This window comes from Xylaria bambusicola (genome assembly GCF_022495145.1).
Source record: "Xylaria bambusicola strain CBS 139988 unplaced genomic scaffold F5B22scaffold_58, whole genome shotgun sequence".
Classification (NCBI taxonomy): domain Eukaryota; kingdom Fungi; phylum Ascomycota; class Sordariomycetes; order Xylariales; family Xylariaceae; genus Xylaria; species Xylaria bambusicola.
Window position 1 is genome coordinate 263,984 of NW_025953611.1, and position 13,835 is coordinate 277,818.

At 47.5% G+C, this 13,835-nt stretch overlaps 6 protein-coding genes across 6 annotated transcripts; 2 read left to right on the plus strand and 4 right to left on the minus strand.

The window, feature by feature from the left end:
- Positions 1–16: 16 nt before the first annotated feature.
- On the minus strand, positions 17–2,009 carry F5B22DRAFT_454054 (P-loop containing nucleoside triphosphate hydrolase protein). The gene is made up of 9 exons (XM_047971990.1): positions 1,909–2,009; positions 1,570–1,855; positions 1,322–1,425; positions 1,191–1,257; positions 1,056–1,134; positions 936–976; positions 588–877; positions 463–532; positions 17–323 (listed from the first exon to the last, which is right to left on the minus strand). Exons 3-9 carry the CDS (start codon positions 1,396–1,398, stop codon positions 117–119), a joined length of 831 nt encoding a protein of 276 aa, XP_047826661.1. The 5' UTR covers positions 1,399–1,425; positions 1,570–1,855; positions 1,909–2,009; the 3' UTR covers positions 17–116.
- Positions 2,010–2,594: 585 nt separating this feature from the next.
- On the plus strand, positions 2,595–4,887 carry F5B22DRAFT_454108 (glutamyl-tRNA amidotransferase subunit A). Its single transcript, XM_047971991.1, has 4 exons — positions 2,595–3,253; positions 3,303–3,636; positions 3,688–4,547; positions 4,597–4,887. The coding sequence occupies exons 1-4, from the start codon at positions 2,973–2,975 to the stop codon at positions 4,766–4,768; spliced, it is 1,647 nt and encodes a 548-aa protein (XP_047826662.1). The 5' UTR covers positions 2,595–2,972; the 3' UTR covers positions 4,769–4,887.
- A 118-nt stretch (positions 4,888–5,005) lies between these two features.
- On the minus strand, positions 5,006–7,695 carry F5B22DRAFT_639285 (ATPase; the record flags this gene model as incomplete). The annotated part of the gene is made up of 8 exons (XM_047977693.1): positions 5,006–5,493; positions 5,549–5,748; positions 5,800–5,835; positions 5,895–6,075; positions 6,136–6,331; positions 6,390–6,731; positions 6,802–7,571; positions 7,629–7,695. 8 exons carry the CDS (start codon positions 7,693–7,695, stop codon positions 5,006–5,008), a joined length of 2,280 nt encoding a protein of 759 aa, XP_047826663.1.
- Positions 7,696–8,542: 847 nt separating this feature from the next.
- Positions 8,543–9,195, minus strand: F5B22DRAFT_624241 (nucleoside phosphorylase domain-containing protein). The gene has a single exon (XM_047976109.1). The coding sequence runs from the start codon at positions 9,072–9,074 to the stop codon at positions 8,667–8,669; it is 408 nt and encodes a 135-aa protein (XP_047826665.1). The 5' UTR covers positions 9,075–9,195; the 3' UTR covers positions 8,543–8,666.
- On the minus strand, positions 8,543–11,089 carry F5B22DRAFT_624246 (uncharacterized protein). The gene is made up of 3 exons (XM_047976110.1): positions 10,858–11,089; positions 9,871–10,792; positions 8,543–9,805 (listed from the first exon to the last, which is right to left on the minus strand). Exons 1-3 carry the CDS (start codon positions 11,075–11,077, stop codon positions 9,205–9,207), a joined length of 1,743 nt encoding a protein of 580 aa, XP_047826664.1. The 5' UTR covers positions 11,078–11,089; the 3' UTR covers positions 8,543–9,204.
- Positions 11,090–11,631: 542 nt separating this feature from the next.
- On the plus strand, positions 11,632–13,031 carry F5B22DRAFT_650820 (uncharacterized protein; the record flags this gene model as incomplete). The annotated part of the gene is made up of 2 exons (XM_047979369.1): positions 11,632–11,775; positions 11,835–13,031. The coding sequence occupies 2 exons, from the start codon at positions 11,632–11,634 to the stop codon at positions 13,029–13,031; spliced, it is 1,341 nt and encodes a 446-aa protein (XP_047826666.1).
- Between the last annotated feature and the right edge of the window lie 804 nt (positions 13,032–13,835).

Genomic DNA, 13,835 nt, shown 5'->3' on the forward strand with positions numbered 1-13,835 from the left:
TAGCACCCCCTGCCGTTCACGCAATTCAATTTTCACTCTGTTATTCCACGCAAGCTCACAACTGGTGCTTGAAGTGGCCAAACATGGCAATGTGTTGCAAAATCTGCTGCGTCGAACTAGGTCAGGGAAGACATGTAAATTTTCCATGCCATACCCATACCAACTGCTGCAATAGCTATTACAGTTGTTACTCCTACCATGCCCTTGGTCACGGCCTTTTGAAACATGGGTTTGGCTAAGGAAAAAAACTCATCTGGCGTATTTAGCGATGGCCAGGGCGTATCTGGGATAGGTTCACCCAAATACGGGCACAAGTCATTCCACTATTGTGTCAAGGTTAGCATCCACGTTTATCCGGAATGACGTCGGGCTCAAGTATAACTGGCTCATATTCATATAATCCAACTTAGAAAAGTAATGTCTGCCATCAAACTGAATAGGACGAGATTGAGGATTACTCACTCCGAAACCATCTTCCAAGCTGAACACTTTAAGCTGCGCCGGAGGCACAAGCCGTTTTACTTCGGCAATACTGTCTCACTGTCAGCCTATAAAATGGGTTAAATAAACTCTAGGTCGTAACCTACTAAGCACTGTAATTCTCGATCAGAGATTCGCGGCCCTTATCGGATACCCCGAAGCCATTTGTCCAGTAACTCACCATTCGCGCTGAGTAGGTGTCCATATTGTATATAAAGCTGTCGAAGTATTTGAATACGGACATGGGCAACTGATTCAGGCGCGTAGAAGCGACACCGATCGAATTGAAGAAGGACTTGGCCCATTTTTCAGGGTCTCGCTCTATCAGCATGAATGTGGCATCGGGATATGCCTTCAGGATCGACCGGAGCATGAAGAATGGCATTTCTATTATGATCTTGAGAAAGGTCAATATCGCACAGACCGAACCTCTACTTTTCACGTAGGATTCTTACATCGTAGTCTGCGAACCACTTGTCGAACTCTTCCCTGCCATCTGCATATAGAAGTTAGTTTAAATGCTTTTTTATCTGAGCTGCTTTGGCAAACACCCAGCAGATAACCGAGCTACCCACATGGTGTTCCTTCGTGAAAATATTCGGCTTTCATAGCCTCTATCACGGTCCGAATCGCGGGGACGCCACCGCCGACCACCTGGGCAGAGGAGATATTAGACAGATGCGATCAAGACGGGATGGCCTTTGAAATACCTCTACCATGTGATAGGGCCGATGGCCCAGCTTCTTGAGCGCTTCATAAAGACCGTGGGTACCAGTTCTGCGCGCATTGTCAGAGCACGATTTATACACGCGCGGGAATCGCATTGACGCAAGCTACTGACCGAGGCGCACTCAGGACGATCAACTTCTTCGGCTTCACGTGAGCTGGAGTGGGAAGGGCATCAATTGCGCGCGCCATATCGGATGATCTCGTTTGCTGCCCGGTCTATTCAGAGTAATCAGAGTGTGTATGTCGAGCGCGCGGAGGACAAGTAGCATCATATGCCCAATCACTTCGGGTATCACCATCCGCACACAGAACAAGTAACACTTGCGAGGTGGTGCAAGGAAAAGGTGAGAGGCTAAATACCTATGTGTTCAGTGCAGAGTCCCTCCCCTTTTTCTTTCACCGCCTCGACTTGTACGTGTTCTCGAAGCTCACGTAATGACATCAGCGGGCCATAATTCTTGCCAACAAGCCCCTGTCCGAAACCATTGCGGCTGTCGGTGTTTAATCCGACTACGATTCACGGGCAAGACTATTCAGACGCTATTCAAAGCATAATTCTCAGCGAGACTGTCAGTCGGACATTGTTGGACACTGAACTGCTAGCGACGTTCGACAAGCCGGGGTTCACGAACACAGGTGTGACAGTCTGGGGAGAGGCATAAGTCTTGTACAGAGATGGAGATATGTGATACGAAATACACCACTCAGACAGATAAGTATATCTGAGGTTCAGTAGGGAACGCGTTCTCACTATTTTCTACTCGCCAACCTCTGAACACTAGGTGCCACGCCGCCGGAACAACGAGCCCGATCTCAAAGCTGGACGGAAACAGGCTAGACCACCTGGGGCCACGAAATAGAGTTCCCTTGTATACCTACCTAGGGACATACCGTAGTTAGTGAGACGCGAACCTCGATCAGACAGCCGTTGAGCAACGGGTTACCCGCGTGATGTCTGGTGTTCGACAATGCTGTGATCGCTCTGAATTTTGATATCGGGATCCTGAATGCTATAAGCGGGAATGCGAGAGCTACTATAACGCCTCTGAGATGACCATATCGTTCTTAGTACCTGAAAAATAGAACTGGGGTAACGACCCCTAGAATATTTTGCTGGCAGTCCGAGGTATACAGATAAGTTATGTCCGAGGCCACCAAGGTGCAAAAGATGAGGCCTGAAGCACACTGGGCTGTATGATCAATCTTATGCCCCTGTTAGAGGAACTCGGCTTCATACTTCCTTCCCCTGCGTGAGGCTATCGGGAGGCTATCGGGACCGCTACGGAGTCGTGCGCAAGTCGCTAGGGGTCGGATGCATGTCTCATTTGTTACTTTTAGTCCTGTTGGCTGCTCTTCAGTTCTTAATGTTATGTCGTCTCTGGACAGCTGCATTTCTTGGCATTTTTAGGGGTTTCCCTCGCTCCCGCCTCTACCGTACGGTAAATCAAAGTCCCCATTTTCCCTTGGCGACCAGCGCATGGAGATGGAGTTGCTATTGGTCAAGGGTCTCAAGGTTTTGGCGCAAAGGATATGCTGCTCAACCACAAGTCAGAGGAAGTTTGACGTTCAAGGAACTCGAGTTGATTGGCGTTTTCTAGCAAACACCTAATATGCAATAAACGATTCTGTGCTTGGGTAAGCATAGCGCAGAAATTAACAGGGAAACTCGATAAACGGTGCTGCCATTTCCTCCGTGAAGCTCTTGCACGAATCTCGTCGTCATCATCTCATTCCTCGCCGAATTAACTAACCATCTGTACCCCATGTGTTCCATAAGCTCGATGATGGAACGCATTTGGCGCTACGCGTCCCGAAGCCGTAGTGTTGAAAATAGCGCCCCACCCTTACTAGCTACTATTACCCTTGATGATATTGCTAACGGCCTGGATGAGAACCGGTTCACCTCGGTCGACTTAGTACAAGCTTACATAGCGCGTATCAACGAAGTCAATCGCGATGTCAATGCCGTGTTAGAGATAAACCCCGATGCTATCACCATCGCCCACGACCTTGATAATGAGCGTAGATGCCAGGGTAGACGTGGGTCTGTTCCCTGGTCTCTCTATATGATGTAGTTCTCACGTCTTCTGTAGACCTCTACACGGCGTTCCCATCCTCCTCAAAGACAACATCTTTACTCTCGATCGCATGAATACCTCAGCTGGATCATACGCTCTATTGGGATCCAAAGTAGTCAGAGAGGGAACTGTGGTCGAGCGGCTGCGGTCTGCTGGGGCTATACTACTAGGAAAGACAAATCTCTCCGAATGGTCTAACTTTAGGTCCAAACAAGCTACCGATGGTTGGAGCGCCAGAGGTGGCCAGACATATGCTCCTTTCGTTCCGTTACAAGCGCCAGAGGGAAGCAGCAGCGGCTCCGCTGTCTCGACGATTCTTGGTCTTGCAGCCGTATCACTGGGCACCGAGGTATACCCCTCTTCTGCCTCGGCGCCTCAATATGACTGCTAATGTCCATAGACGGATGGCAGTATTGTCGGTCCCTCCAAGAAGAATAGCGTCGTTGGATTTCGTACCACGACTGGCCTGGTACCTCGCGATGGTGTCATTCCCTTATCAGACAGGCAGGATACCGTCGGTCCCATAGCTCGAACTGTGAAGGATGCAGTCTACATTCTCTCCGTAATAGCCGGTCCAAGTGATTACGATAATGTCACGTCGTCCTTTCCGTTTGCTCAAGTCCCAGACTATTTGGCTTATTGCCGAGACACAAATCTGACAGGCATCCGTCTGGGTGTGCCAAGGAGTTCGATTGCCTCAAAAGACCCATATGTTTTAGAGACTTTTGAACGAGCTCTCCAGTGTCTTAGAAACGCAGGGGCAAGTGTTGTGGACAATGTCAAGTTTCGTTCTGAGCATGAATGGATGGATTGGGATCTGTCAGAGAGGAAACGTCCTCTCGAAGCCGAGTTCAAGGCGTCCATTGAGAGATGGTGTGGAGCGTTGGTAAAGAACCCTCACAACATCACAAATGTTGCCGACATTATACAATTCATTGAAAGTGAGCCGCGGGAGCTATCCTCGGAAAGAGATGTCGGGCGATTGATTTCATCTAGAGATTCCCCTGGCATTGATGCCGAAGTCACTCAAGCCGCTCTTGAGAAGATGCTCAGGTGCTCTGGAAAGGATGGAATCTTAGGCGCTTTAGAGGACTACAACGTCGACGCATTGGTATTCCCAAATGAGTATAATCTCCCGTCGACCTTTGCTGCTCGAGCCGGAATGCCTGTCTTCGCCTTGCCGCTGGGATTTTACCCAGAGGGAACGCAGTCGCAAGAGACCGAAGTTGGTCATCAAGTGGAGGTAGCACCAAATGTCCCGTAAGTCATCCTGACCCTGAGGAAAATACTTCAGCTTATAGCCTTCTAGATTCGGATTACTGTTCACCGCTGAGCACTACTCTGAAACAAAATTGATCCGGCTCGCATATGCGTTCGAACAACTTTGGTCATTGAATCATCTACCAAAACCATATATCCAACCGAAAACTGAGCTCAAGAACGTTATCGCGCGGCGCAATCGTGTAGATAGTCGTTTATAACGGGGTTTTACAGACAGTAAAGTCTATTGCACATGTCATTTCTCACGGAGATGACGGATAATTTTGAAAGTAAATTAGCGCCACCTTCGGCGCGTTCAGCGCGCGTAGCATGTTCTGAAGGCGTCTTTATTGCACGGCTAACAGACTGTGTAAAATAAATCAAGGTAACGGACTGATAATATGTCAGGTAGACAACACGTCTGTGAACTAGTCTCAATTAAACAGTAACTTAGGAAGTCATAGACGTTCTCCTTTGTCTTTCGAAATCTCATCAGACGAAAACCCCCGGTTCAATTCGGTGATGTATGCTTCGAATTTACTTGTTTCTTTGATGACACGTTCCAGGTGCTTATAACTCATCGGTTCTCTCTTGTACATGGCGAGTTGTCTCGCCGTCGAGATCGCGTTGCGGATCTCTCGCCCGTTGAGGTTGCGCTCGGCCATCTCGGGAATATGCGCCCTGATATCCTGAAAGTCGAAGCCGCAGCCTGAGAAAGTTCGTATTGACGGCGATAGCGAAGAGGTTGCCCCTGCCGTTCTCGAACTCTCCAGCGTCTCTAGGCGTCGCACAAAGTTCTCCCAGATTTTGTGCCGTTGGGTTTGGCTTAGGTTTTCATACCGCAATGTTAGTTGGATTCGGGACCGGAAGGCCTCGTCAAAAGTTCCCACTCTGTTGCTTGTCAGAATGAGAATGCCATCGTAATACTCTAGAACGCGAAGAAAAACTGTAAGACGTGTGGTTAGCATAGGAGGACTCAATATGCGATGCAAAGCTCATACCTGAGACGAGGGCATTGCGGTCCAAATTGGAAAACGATCGTTGCTCGAGAAATACATCCGCTTCATCCAGGAGCACAACACAGCCCCATGTTTGCCCAAGAAGGAGGACGACCTCGAGATATTTTTCAACTTCTTCTGCCTTTGTGCCGATATCACCGCATGTGACCTTGTATAACGGCTTTCGGGCAATTTCAGCCACACTGGAGCATGTCAGCATTTCTTCGTTATGCTTTAATACTTGCGACAGGTACCTTTCGGCTGTCAAAGTTTTGCCAGTCCCTGGGCCACTATGTGATTTTTCTATCAGTATCAAACGTTCGAATAGGCGTCATTGGTTAGGGCCTACCCATGTAATAGTATGAATAATCCGTTTCCTTTTCCATGGATCATGTCGGCGTGGTCTTCGGCTTGCAGCCGGTTTGTGACTACAGCTTGAATGAGTTCCTTCGTGCTTTCATCGATGACTAGTAGCTGGAACGCCTCTTCGTTCCATGTCACGTCTTCAATATAGCCCACCTGGAGGGTAACTAATATGATCAGCACACATGTCAATCAATCGACATGGAGAACCACTCTAGAGTCCTTACCCCATTCTTTCTTTTGCATATTGAACCCGGAAAGTGTTGTAGGGAGACACATGAAAAACGTGTCAGAGAGAGCTGGTTCATCCTGTAACATGATATCCGGCCCAAGGTCGTCATTACAAGTCACATGTCCTTCCCTATCGCCTGACGGGTGCATCTGTTTAAAAGTTGCAGTGTCTACCATGAAGCGTGGATCGGACTGCTAGCTAGTTAGCAAAACTTATCACCCAAATAAGGCACTTGAGATGGTCATGTACCATGCTAGGCGCACTCTTCAATTCTGTGTCTTTGTAACACACATAATTTCGACGCCGGCACTTCCAGAACATTTTCCCTCGGCGCCGAATTCCATCTATACTGTCTTTGTCTGCAAAACGTGCAGGGTAAACTGATAAATTTCGGATTGGAAATTTTGTTGTTAATGAAGGAAGCTGGCCGAGGAAAAAATGTTTATTCTTTCGCTCGAAGTTTCCATCAAAATCCCACTTCGTTCCTGAAATAGAACCTCTGGGCTGATCTAACCAATCTGTAGCCGTAAAAGCCTCTAGTGCTACTGCAGCCTTGCCATGAGAATTCAAGATGCATATATCTTGTGGGACCTATTATAGGTAAGCTAAGGGTAGCAGTGACTTGAAGTACGACGAGGGTCAAAAGGCTTGTGGTACCTACAAATAAGTAACGGACATACTCGGCCGTGATGTACCCTGTTGAGAGTAGAACATCAACAGTCTTCCATTCGTCACCCAAGCACGTATCAAGGTAGTTTTGGAAAATTCCAAGATACACAAGTGATTTGGGGCTGATCTGCACTCTTGCTTCTTCTATATCTAAACGACCATGGAACCACCAAAGGTATGGATAGTAGATCTGGTTAACTTCACCATCCTCAAAGTTTGGATGAGCGATTCCTTGCAGTGCCAAGTTACAAAGCTCTACAAGAGCCTGACGGAACTCTGTAGAGATGCTAGAGACATACTCCTTTACGAGGAAGTCTTTTGCTTGTAAGTCGACACCGGGGTGCGACCTTTGACCGCAACACTCAAACTCACGGACAACCAGAAAGGCTATCTCCTTATTCCGTTCAAGGTGCAATTCGAAGTTGTAGATTTTATTACTGCCTCGCAGGTGCGCTTGGTATGGACCACTGTTAACAACCCAGGGTACGTCCAAGTATAATTCGTCGTCAACTGACTGACTGCACCTAACGCGATTGATAATTTGATAATCTAGAGGCTTGGATTGCGCAATAGGCAGGGTACTAAGTCGTCTCAGCTCGGTTAACTCCGTGGATACTTTGTCAAGCTCGTCGAGGATCGCATCGTCGGTTAATTCGGTTAATTCGCCGGAGCCGTTCAGGAATCGGCAAATCTCTTCACGCCAGTCGATAGTCAGAGTTGGTCGGTGCCTAATTCGTAATTGATTATGAAGTGGCCTTGAGTCTCTTCGTTGTTAGGGAAGCTAGTTTGATTCCATCTAGTATCGCTCAAGAGACTTACCAGTCTCCCCTTCACTGTCTGAACCACTCTCGCTCGCTGACCTTCGGCGTTTGCTGGGAGGAACCATTTTGCACGTCTTGCTAGCGACGGTTGTATGTTATCATGGGCAAGATTTGCCGTTGGGCTTAGTTTTGGAGAATATAATCCGAGTGTCAAGATCGCAATCTCTAATATCACCGGGACAAGTCCGTGCCCCTCACTTTAGGCCTACCTAACGTGGTATTGCGCGAACGAGGCGTCGTATTATCAGCACCAATCTAATGGGGCGCGACCTGCAAGACTGCGCTGACCAGCTGAAACGACAGTGCGTCATCATCTTATCACTTGTGCCCCTACAGCAATAGACATTTATATACTGGCGAGTTCAATTACGAGACAGGAAGAATCCATGCAACCAATTGTTGTATTCTTTCAAAAGATAGGATCCAGGAAAATATAGGCAATGAATGACAAATTGTCTACAAAGCGATTATGAGGCCAAATAAAATCGGATAACAAAAGCTTCATCTCTTCCTCTTCATCATGTTCTAGCACGCCTGGCCGCCTCACAACTTCATTGCAATCGGTGTTATCATTCTTTGCGGATGTAGTAATATTTTCCCGCCTATTTGAAATTAGTAGAACCGCAGCTTGGAGCATATGTAAGCCAAAGGATAGTTGCGGATGGGAGGTGGGCTCAGCTGCAGTAGTTTAGAGCTAGAATCTAGAGTAGGAGTCGAAACCAAGCCCAGGTTCACTTGTGAGGGTAAAATAATTTGCACATGAATCTTTCATCATCTGCAACTTAGAACCCATGTGCGCCAACGAAAGAGCTTTCTGCGCACAGCCCATAGAAGGAGTTGGGGGCTTAGCAGCATCAGCATCGCTATAAACTACACCTCACAAGAGTATACATCGTAGGTTCTAGGTGATTCCGTATATCATACCCATAATGGCTTGCATACCTGCCTGTCACTACTTTCAGCTTAATGCCTTGAATTTAAAATTGTATAATTCTTTGCAGAATATGGAATGGTTGCTTCAACCACAAACGTTGAACTAAGAGCTGGTATCAGGTTGGCTAGCTGGCCAAACCTCAAGAAAGGCCTTCAAACAGGCAGCAGCCGTGGCCGCGGCATAATTTTGCCACTGCTTGTTCTTGTGGCTGTCCGCATAATCACAAACACCTTTGATAACAATACAAGGGAATATTTCCCAAATTCCAGCACCTTCCATCTCGAACGCAATTACTTGCTCTCTTTCAGCTATCTGATCTCGATGCTCGCCAGATTTCATAACCGTATCCCCTGATGCATATGCACCGAAGTGGATTACAGGGAACCAATTCTTGATGCCGTTCACAATTTCAATATGCCGCTGACGGACCACGAGTCTTGTTGGGTCACAGCCGAGAGCGTCGCATGTTGAAGTGCGGGCTGTATCGCATACTGGGCCATTAGAAGACATGGCGGAAGCACATTGAGGGCATTCCAAGGGCGTTTGATGTTGATGTCTATAATTTGCTTGAAAGAGTCTGTCCTCCTTCGTCCCGGGGTATGTTGTAAAACCACTCTCCACTAGAGTTTCGAGATGAGATTTAGTGCTGTGATGGAGTCTGCTTTGGTGCATTAGGACTTTCATCTTGGATAGTAAGGTTTTTATCTCCTCTGGCGCTGTCGTAGGCGCCGTCTTTTCGGACAAACTTGTCTGGGAACTGCCTGCCGAAGTCGTAGACAACCAATCCGTCACTAATAATCACGTCGCCCAATAGAATTTCAATTGAGCGATTGTGAAAGGGTACCGCACCGCATATTCCTACTAAGAGTGCTAGTCTAATATTTGGAAAGCTTCTGCGACAACTCGCTGCTACCGTCGCAGCAGCCGCTCTACCCATTCCGGGCATATGGACGAGTACGACGTTGTGATTACCGATTCTTCCCAACGAATAGGCATTCTTGTCCATCTGAAGATTACCAAAGGACTGGATATCCCAATGATGGTCGAACACTGCTAAAACAGGATCGGCTTCTAGTGGAAGCGCACATATTATGGCGACGGCGATATCGTTCCGGTGTGGCAGGGAATATTGGTTTGATACGCCGCACATGTTACCTGAAGGTTCTTTTGATCTCTCGTTATCTCTTCGCCGGCCATTGACAGACTTTTCCAGATTATCCAGATCAGATACGCTATTATTTCTATGGCCGACAAAATACGATTAGTTGCGTTCCTACGGCAATGAATATTGGAGCTGTCATAATACCTGTGTGGGGTTCCCGAAACATGGGTGTGGCATGTCCGCTTGGCTCCAAGAACTGCCTTTGAGCTGTATCCTGTCTGACTGTCAACTATTAAATCAGTTGAAATAAGAGTCGACAGACATCGAATTGAAGCTGAGGACATTTCAGGCGGCCGCTTCCGGGACGGGAGTTGTAGCAACTGTCGGGACTTTGAGGTCACTGACACAACCAAGGTATTTCGATTCCTACTAGAAAGCAACCTGCTAGACAATAGCATTATTGATAACTTCGATGAGAAACCACTAATTAGCTGTGAGATCATAGTTTGAAAGTCATCTGGCCAGTTTTCCGCATGCCTGTTGCGAGCTCCTAGGACGTTAAGGTCTATTATAACGTAGGCTTTCGGTAGTATTTGGACTATGGTCTTGAGAATACGCAACCAGTCTTGAATGCTTTTGCACTTTTTAAAGAGACAAAGCATTTCGATGAAAAAGCTGGCCTCGAAATGTGTTATTTTATGTAAGGCTTGAATGGCCAATTGCCTCAAAAGCTCGGTTTCATCACATGTCGCAAAAAATTCGCGAGATGAAGGCTCACTTAGCATCCAGAGAGTGGGATACATCTCCACAAGCTGGAGAGATATTTCATAGCTGAATGTCTCTAAACAGCGTATAGTTTGTGAGTCCCCTTGTATAATGACAGTAGACGATACGGTGGACGTGGCCCATGTTCGAAGGCCCGGAGCCTGCCATATATCTTCCGTCTGGATATCCTTGATATTATTATCTCTTGCCCGAATGTCTTTGATATCTCGGCAGCGGGACTGTTGATAAATGGGATTGAGAACGGGCGATGATGAGTTACTGAACGCGAGGAGTTTCCACAGATAACTTTGGCACCTTTCCGGGATAACAACATCTTGCCACTCCTTTTCGCCCGCCAGGCCTATATATGTTTAACCAGCCTTAGTCGGTGGTGACCCGCGAGAATGAGTGGTTGAATCAACATACCAACGCTTTGGCACCAATCTTTGAGGTGCAGGTAGTTATCATGATCCTGGCGTTGAATGACAATCAATTTCTCAGGACTGTGATGTGACCCTGAGAAATTTTCTTGGCGTGAATTCAGAGCAATGGCAGTTTGCCGTTCCACCTCCGACACTAGGATATCAAGATTTACGAGAGGCATATTCATTCTGTGAATGAAAAGATGAGTCAACGTGACTATCATGGGCAAGGGGACTGGTCCGCGGTAAATGGTGCTGACTCTGCCAAGCCAGTGACTTCCTCAAAGTATCTACCTACACAGCCACATGCTACATAAAATGCCAAACCAATTAGGAGTGAAGATGGAGTGAGGGGTTTGGGGCTTCGTAGGCGCAGTGAGCTCTGCAAACACGAAAGGCCTACGGAAGTAATCTCTTCACCGAAACGCTGGTGGCCTCTTCGAACCACGCCATCGCAGCTCTAAAGGATACCCCGAACTAGTAAAGACATACCAATATCAGCTAGGGGCTTGTTAAATTATAACAAGTGAAAGCGCAAGCCTCTTGTCTATTAGACAACTAAATGACTCAATCTGCAACCCACAAGACCTCACTTTCCACGGTCTCAGAGCACCACACAGGTGCCATAACGCCACACTACCCCAATTAGCCTTGGAGGCAGTAAATCACGCACTAGATTCTAAGGGAAGATGGGGTATTAGGAATCTTGGTATTCCTCTGAGCCTTTCAACCCTTTTGCGTTCTGTAATGGGGACGAGCCCTGCGACCAGACGCAACAATGAACAGAATATTTCCCAAGGAGGTTAAATTCTCAATCAAAGAAGAAATCGACATCCTGGAGAAGGAGTTCCAGAAGAATCCCAAACCCTCAAGTTCAACAAAAGCCCAGTTAGCAGCTGCCCTTGGTATAGAACGACCTAGAGTAAACGTGGGAAGCCCTTTGCTAGCGGTTATGAAATTTAAACTGACATGGTATATCAGAACTGGTTCCAGAACCGCCGTGCGAAGCAGAAGCATATAACAACAGAAAATGAAAAGCGTAAAGCGAGGAGAGCAACCCGGCGTACATTGTCCAGCCTATTATCCATGGATGATGCGTCATCTCTTCGTACAGCTTCACCGCCTGTTGAGCGCTACGAGTTTTCGCCTAACTTGGGTGAATTCGACACTACTCACACTGGTAACTGGGAGCCTCTTTTCCCGGAAAGATCAACCACTTTGCAGCCCACAATGTCAATAAAGTCGCCGATTGAGAAGCCGGCAGAGCTCGATTTCGGGCTCGAATGGACTAACTCCTTTCCTCTATTTGGCAACTCCTCGTCATCTTCTACTAATCGTACCCGGTACTCATCTCCTTTTGACGCATATGCTCGACGGCGGGGTAGAGCTCTTCCTCCAATGGTCGTTGATGACCCAAATGACACCGCCGCAATGAAACGGGCGCGCAATACTCTGGCCACGCGTAACGATCCTGTAAGCGAAGGGTCACAGAAGCCGGAGAGTCGCTCGCTGGTCGAATTGACAGATATGGACCGTTTACCACTCGATAGAGCTAGGCGGAATAACAGTGACGACGCCACTATGTCAACAGGTGGTGGCTACAACGATTTGGAGGAAGTAGATTTTCCAATGGAAGAAACGTCTGATATCAGGAGCCTACGTATTGGACAGAAAAGACGCGCATCCTCACCGCTGAATGGAGATAGTCAACCAGAAGTACCGACAGGTGGTGCCCCAGGTCATCAACCTGAGTCTGAATATTTTCCGCGCAGGCGGCCTATGTCTCATGCACATGTTATGCAGCCATTAAATTCTAGCAATTCTACAACGCACCGCGACGGTGGTGTTGGTAGGGGCTCACCGACCCCACGACTGAGCCTAATACCACCAACGACGCTTTCTTCCAAGTCATATTTGCGAAGTGCAACTGATTTAAGACAAATGGAACACAACACAATCTCGAGAGACAGCACAGCGGACGAACACACACGGCGATCTGTTTCGCTAGCATACCTCGGGAATCAACTATCTAGCCGTCACAACAGCTCGAGGTTGAGACCCAGGAAAGGCGAATATCAAATGGCTAAGAAAACACCTGCTATAAGACCATGGGATCTAGATATTTCTAATAGCGACTACGGGTTTGCAGCCTGGGCCCGTAAACGGTCAAACGATTGACAATTTTGCAGCAAGACGTTTATTGCCAGCGCCCGTGCAGTTCTGAGACAAGCAAAGGAACACATGCCAGAAAATGGATCTGCCCCAAGCAATGTACTTTTTGATGCCGGCAGATGATGCAGTTATGTCATATGGTAATGCAATCGATCAAAATGATGTCCTGTCTTCGCCCTCGGCTCCCTATTCCATCGTGAAACGACCCCTATCCTGTCCCAGCTCGGCTTTTTCCTTGGGCCACCCTGGTGTACACTATATTGAGCAATCCAGACCTTTGCTATATCTGTCAGCAGTGAAGAGCAGGAAATCTACACTAGTCGTAGAGCTAGAGAAGCGAGGTAGCGGGAAGTATCGGTCGTTCGTAATGAAGTAATGAGGAATGCCCACACAAGTTAACACATCGTTTCCACTGCGGCACTGCACCACTACGATTTAATTTGAGCACGAAGCAGATCGCCAGGCTCAGTAAAGAGTATCACATGTACGTCTATGACACAGGAAGACTATTGATTGCATACGTTAATGGACAACACCCTGTCTGCATACTTCAAAACTGTGTGTTATGTTGACTGCTAACATCCAGCCCTTCGCGACCAGTCTCTGTACTAACTCGTAACCGAGATGCGATCTTATAGATCACCAAGGCTGCCAATAGGTACATGGTAATAGTGAGCGGTAATTTAGGAGTTACGATTGTTATAACAAGGGCAGATGAACTGGGCTTGGAACTGAGGATTCTGATTACAATGATCAACTAGGGCTGCATTAGTCCTTGACCAACCAACTCCTTCTCGGCTGTTGGTGGCT

Coding starts and splice junctions, on each gene's coding strand:
- F5B22DRAFT_454054 (XM_047971990.1), bottom strand. CDS start 1,398: ATGGCGCGCGCAATTGATGCCCTTCCCACTCCAGCTCACGTGAAGCCG. Junction 1,258..1,321: donor ATCGTCCTGAGTGCGCCTCG/GTCAGTAGCTTG, acceptor CAATGCGCGCAG/AACTGGTACCCACGGTCTTT. Junction 977..1,055: donor TTTTCACGAAGGAACACCAT/GTGGGTAGCTCG, acceptor TTCTATATGCAG/ATGGCAGGGAAGAGTTCGAC.
- F5B22DRAFT_454108 (XM_047971991.1), top strand. CDS start 2,973: ATGTGTTCCATAAGCTCGATGATGGAACGCATTTGGCGCTACGCGTCC. Junction 3,637..3,687: donor CCGTATCACTGGGCACCGAG/GTATACCCCTCT, acceptor TAATGTCCATAG/ACGGATGGCAGTATTGTCGG. Junction 4,548..4,596: donor GAGGTAGCACCAAATGTCCC/GTAAGTCATCCT, acceptor ATAGCCTTCTAG/ATTCGGATTACTGTTCACCG.
- F5B22DRAFT_624241 (XM_047976109.1), bottom strand. CDS start 9,074: ATGTCTTCTAATGGCCCAGTATGCGATACAGCCCGCACTTCAACATGC.
- F5B22DRAFT_624246 (XM_047976110.1), bottom strand. CDS start 11,077: ATGATAGTCACGTTGACTCATCTTTTCATTCACAGAATGAATATGCCT. Junction 10,793..10,857: donor AGATTGGTGCCAAAGCGTTG/GTATGTTGATTC, acceptor AAACATATATAG/GCCTGGCGGGCGAAAAGGAG. Junction 9,806..9,870: donor GTTTCGGGAACCCCACACAG/GTATTATGACAG, acceptor TGTCGGCCATAG/AAATAATAGCGTATCTGATC.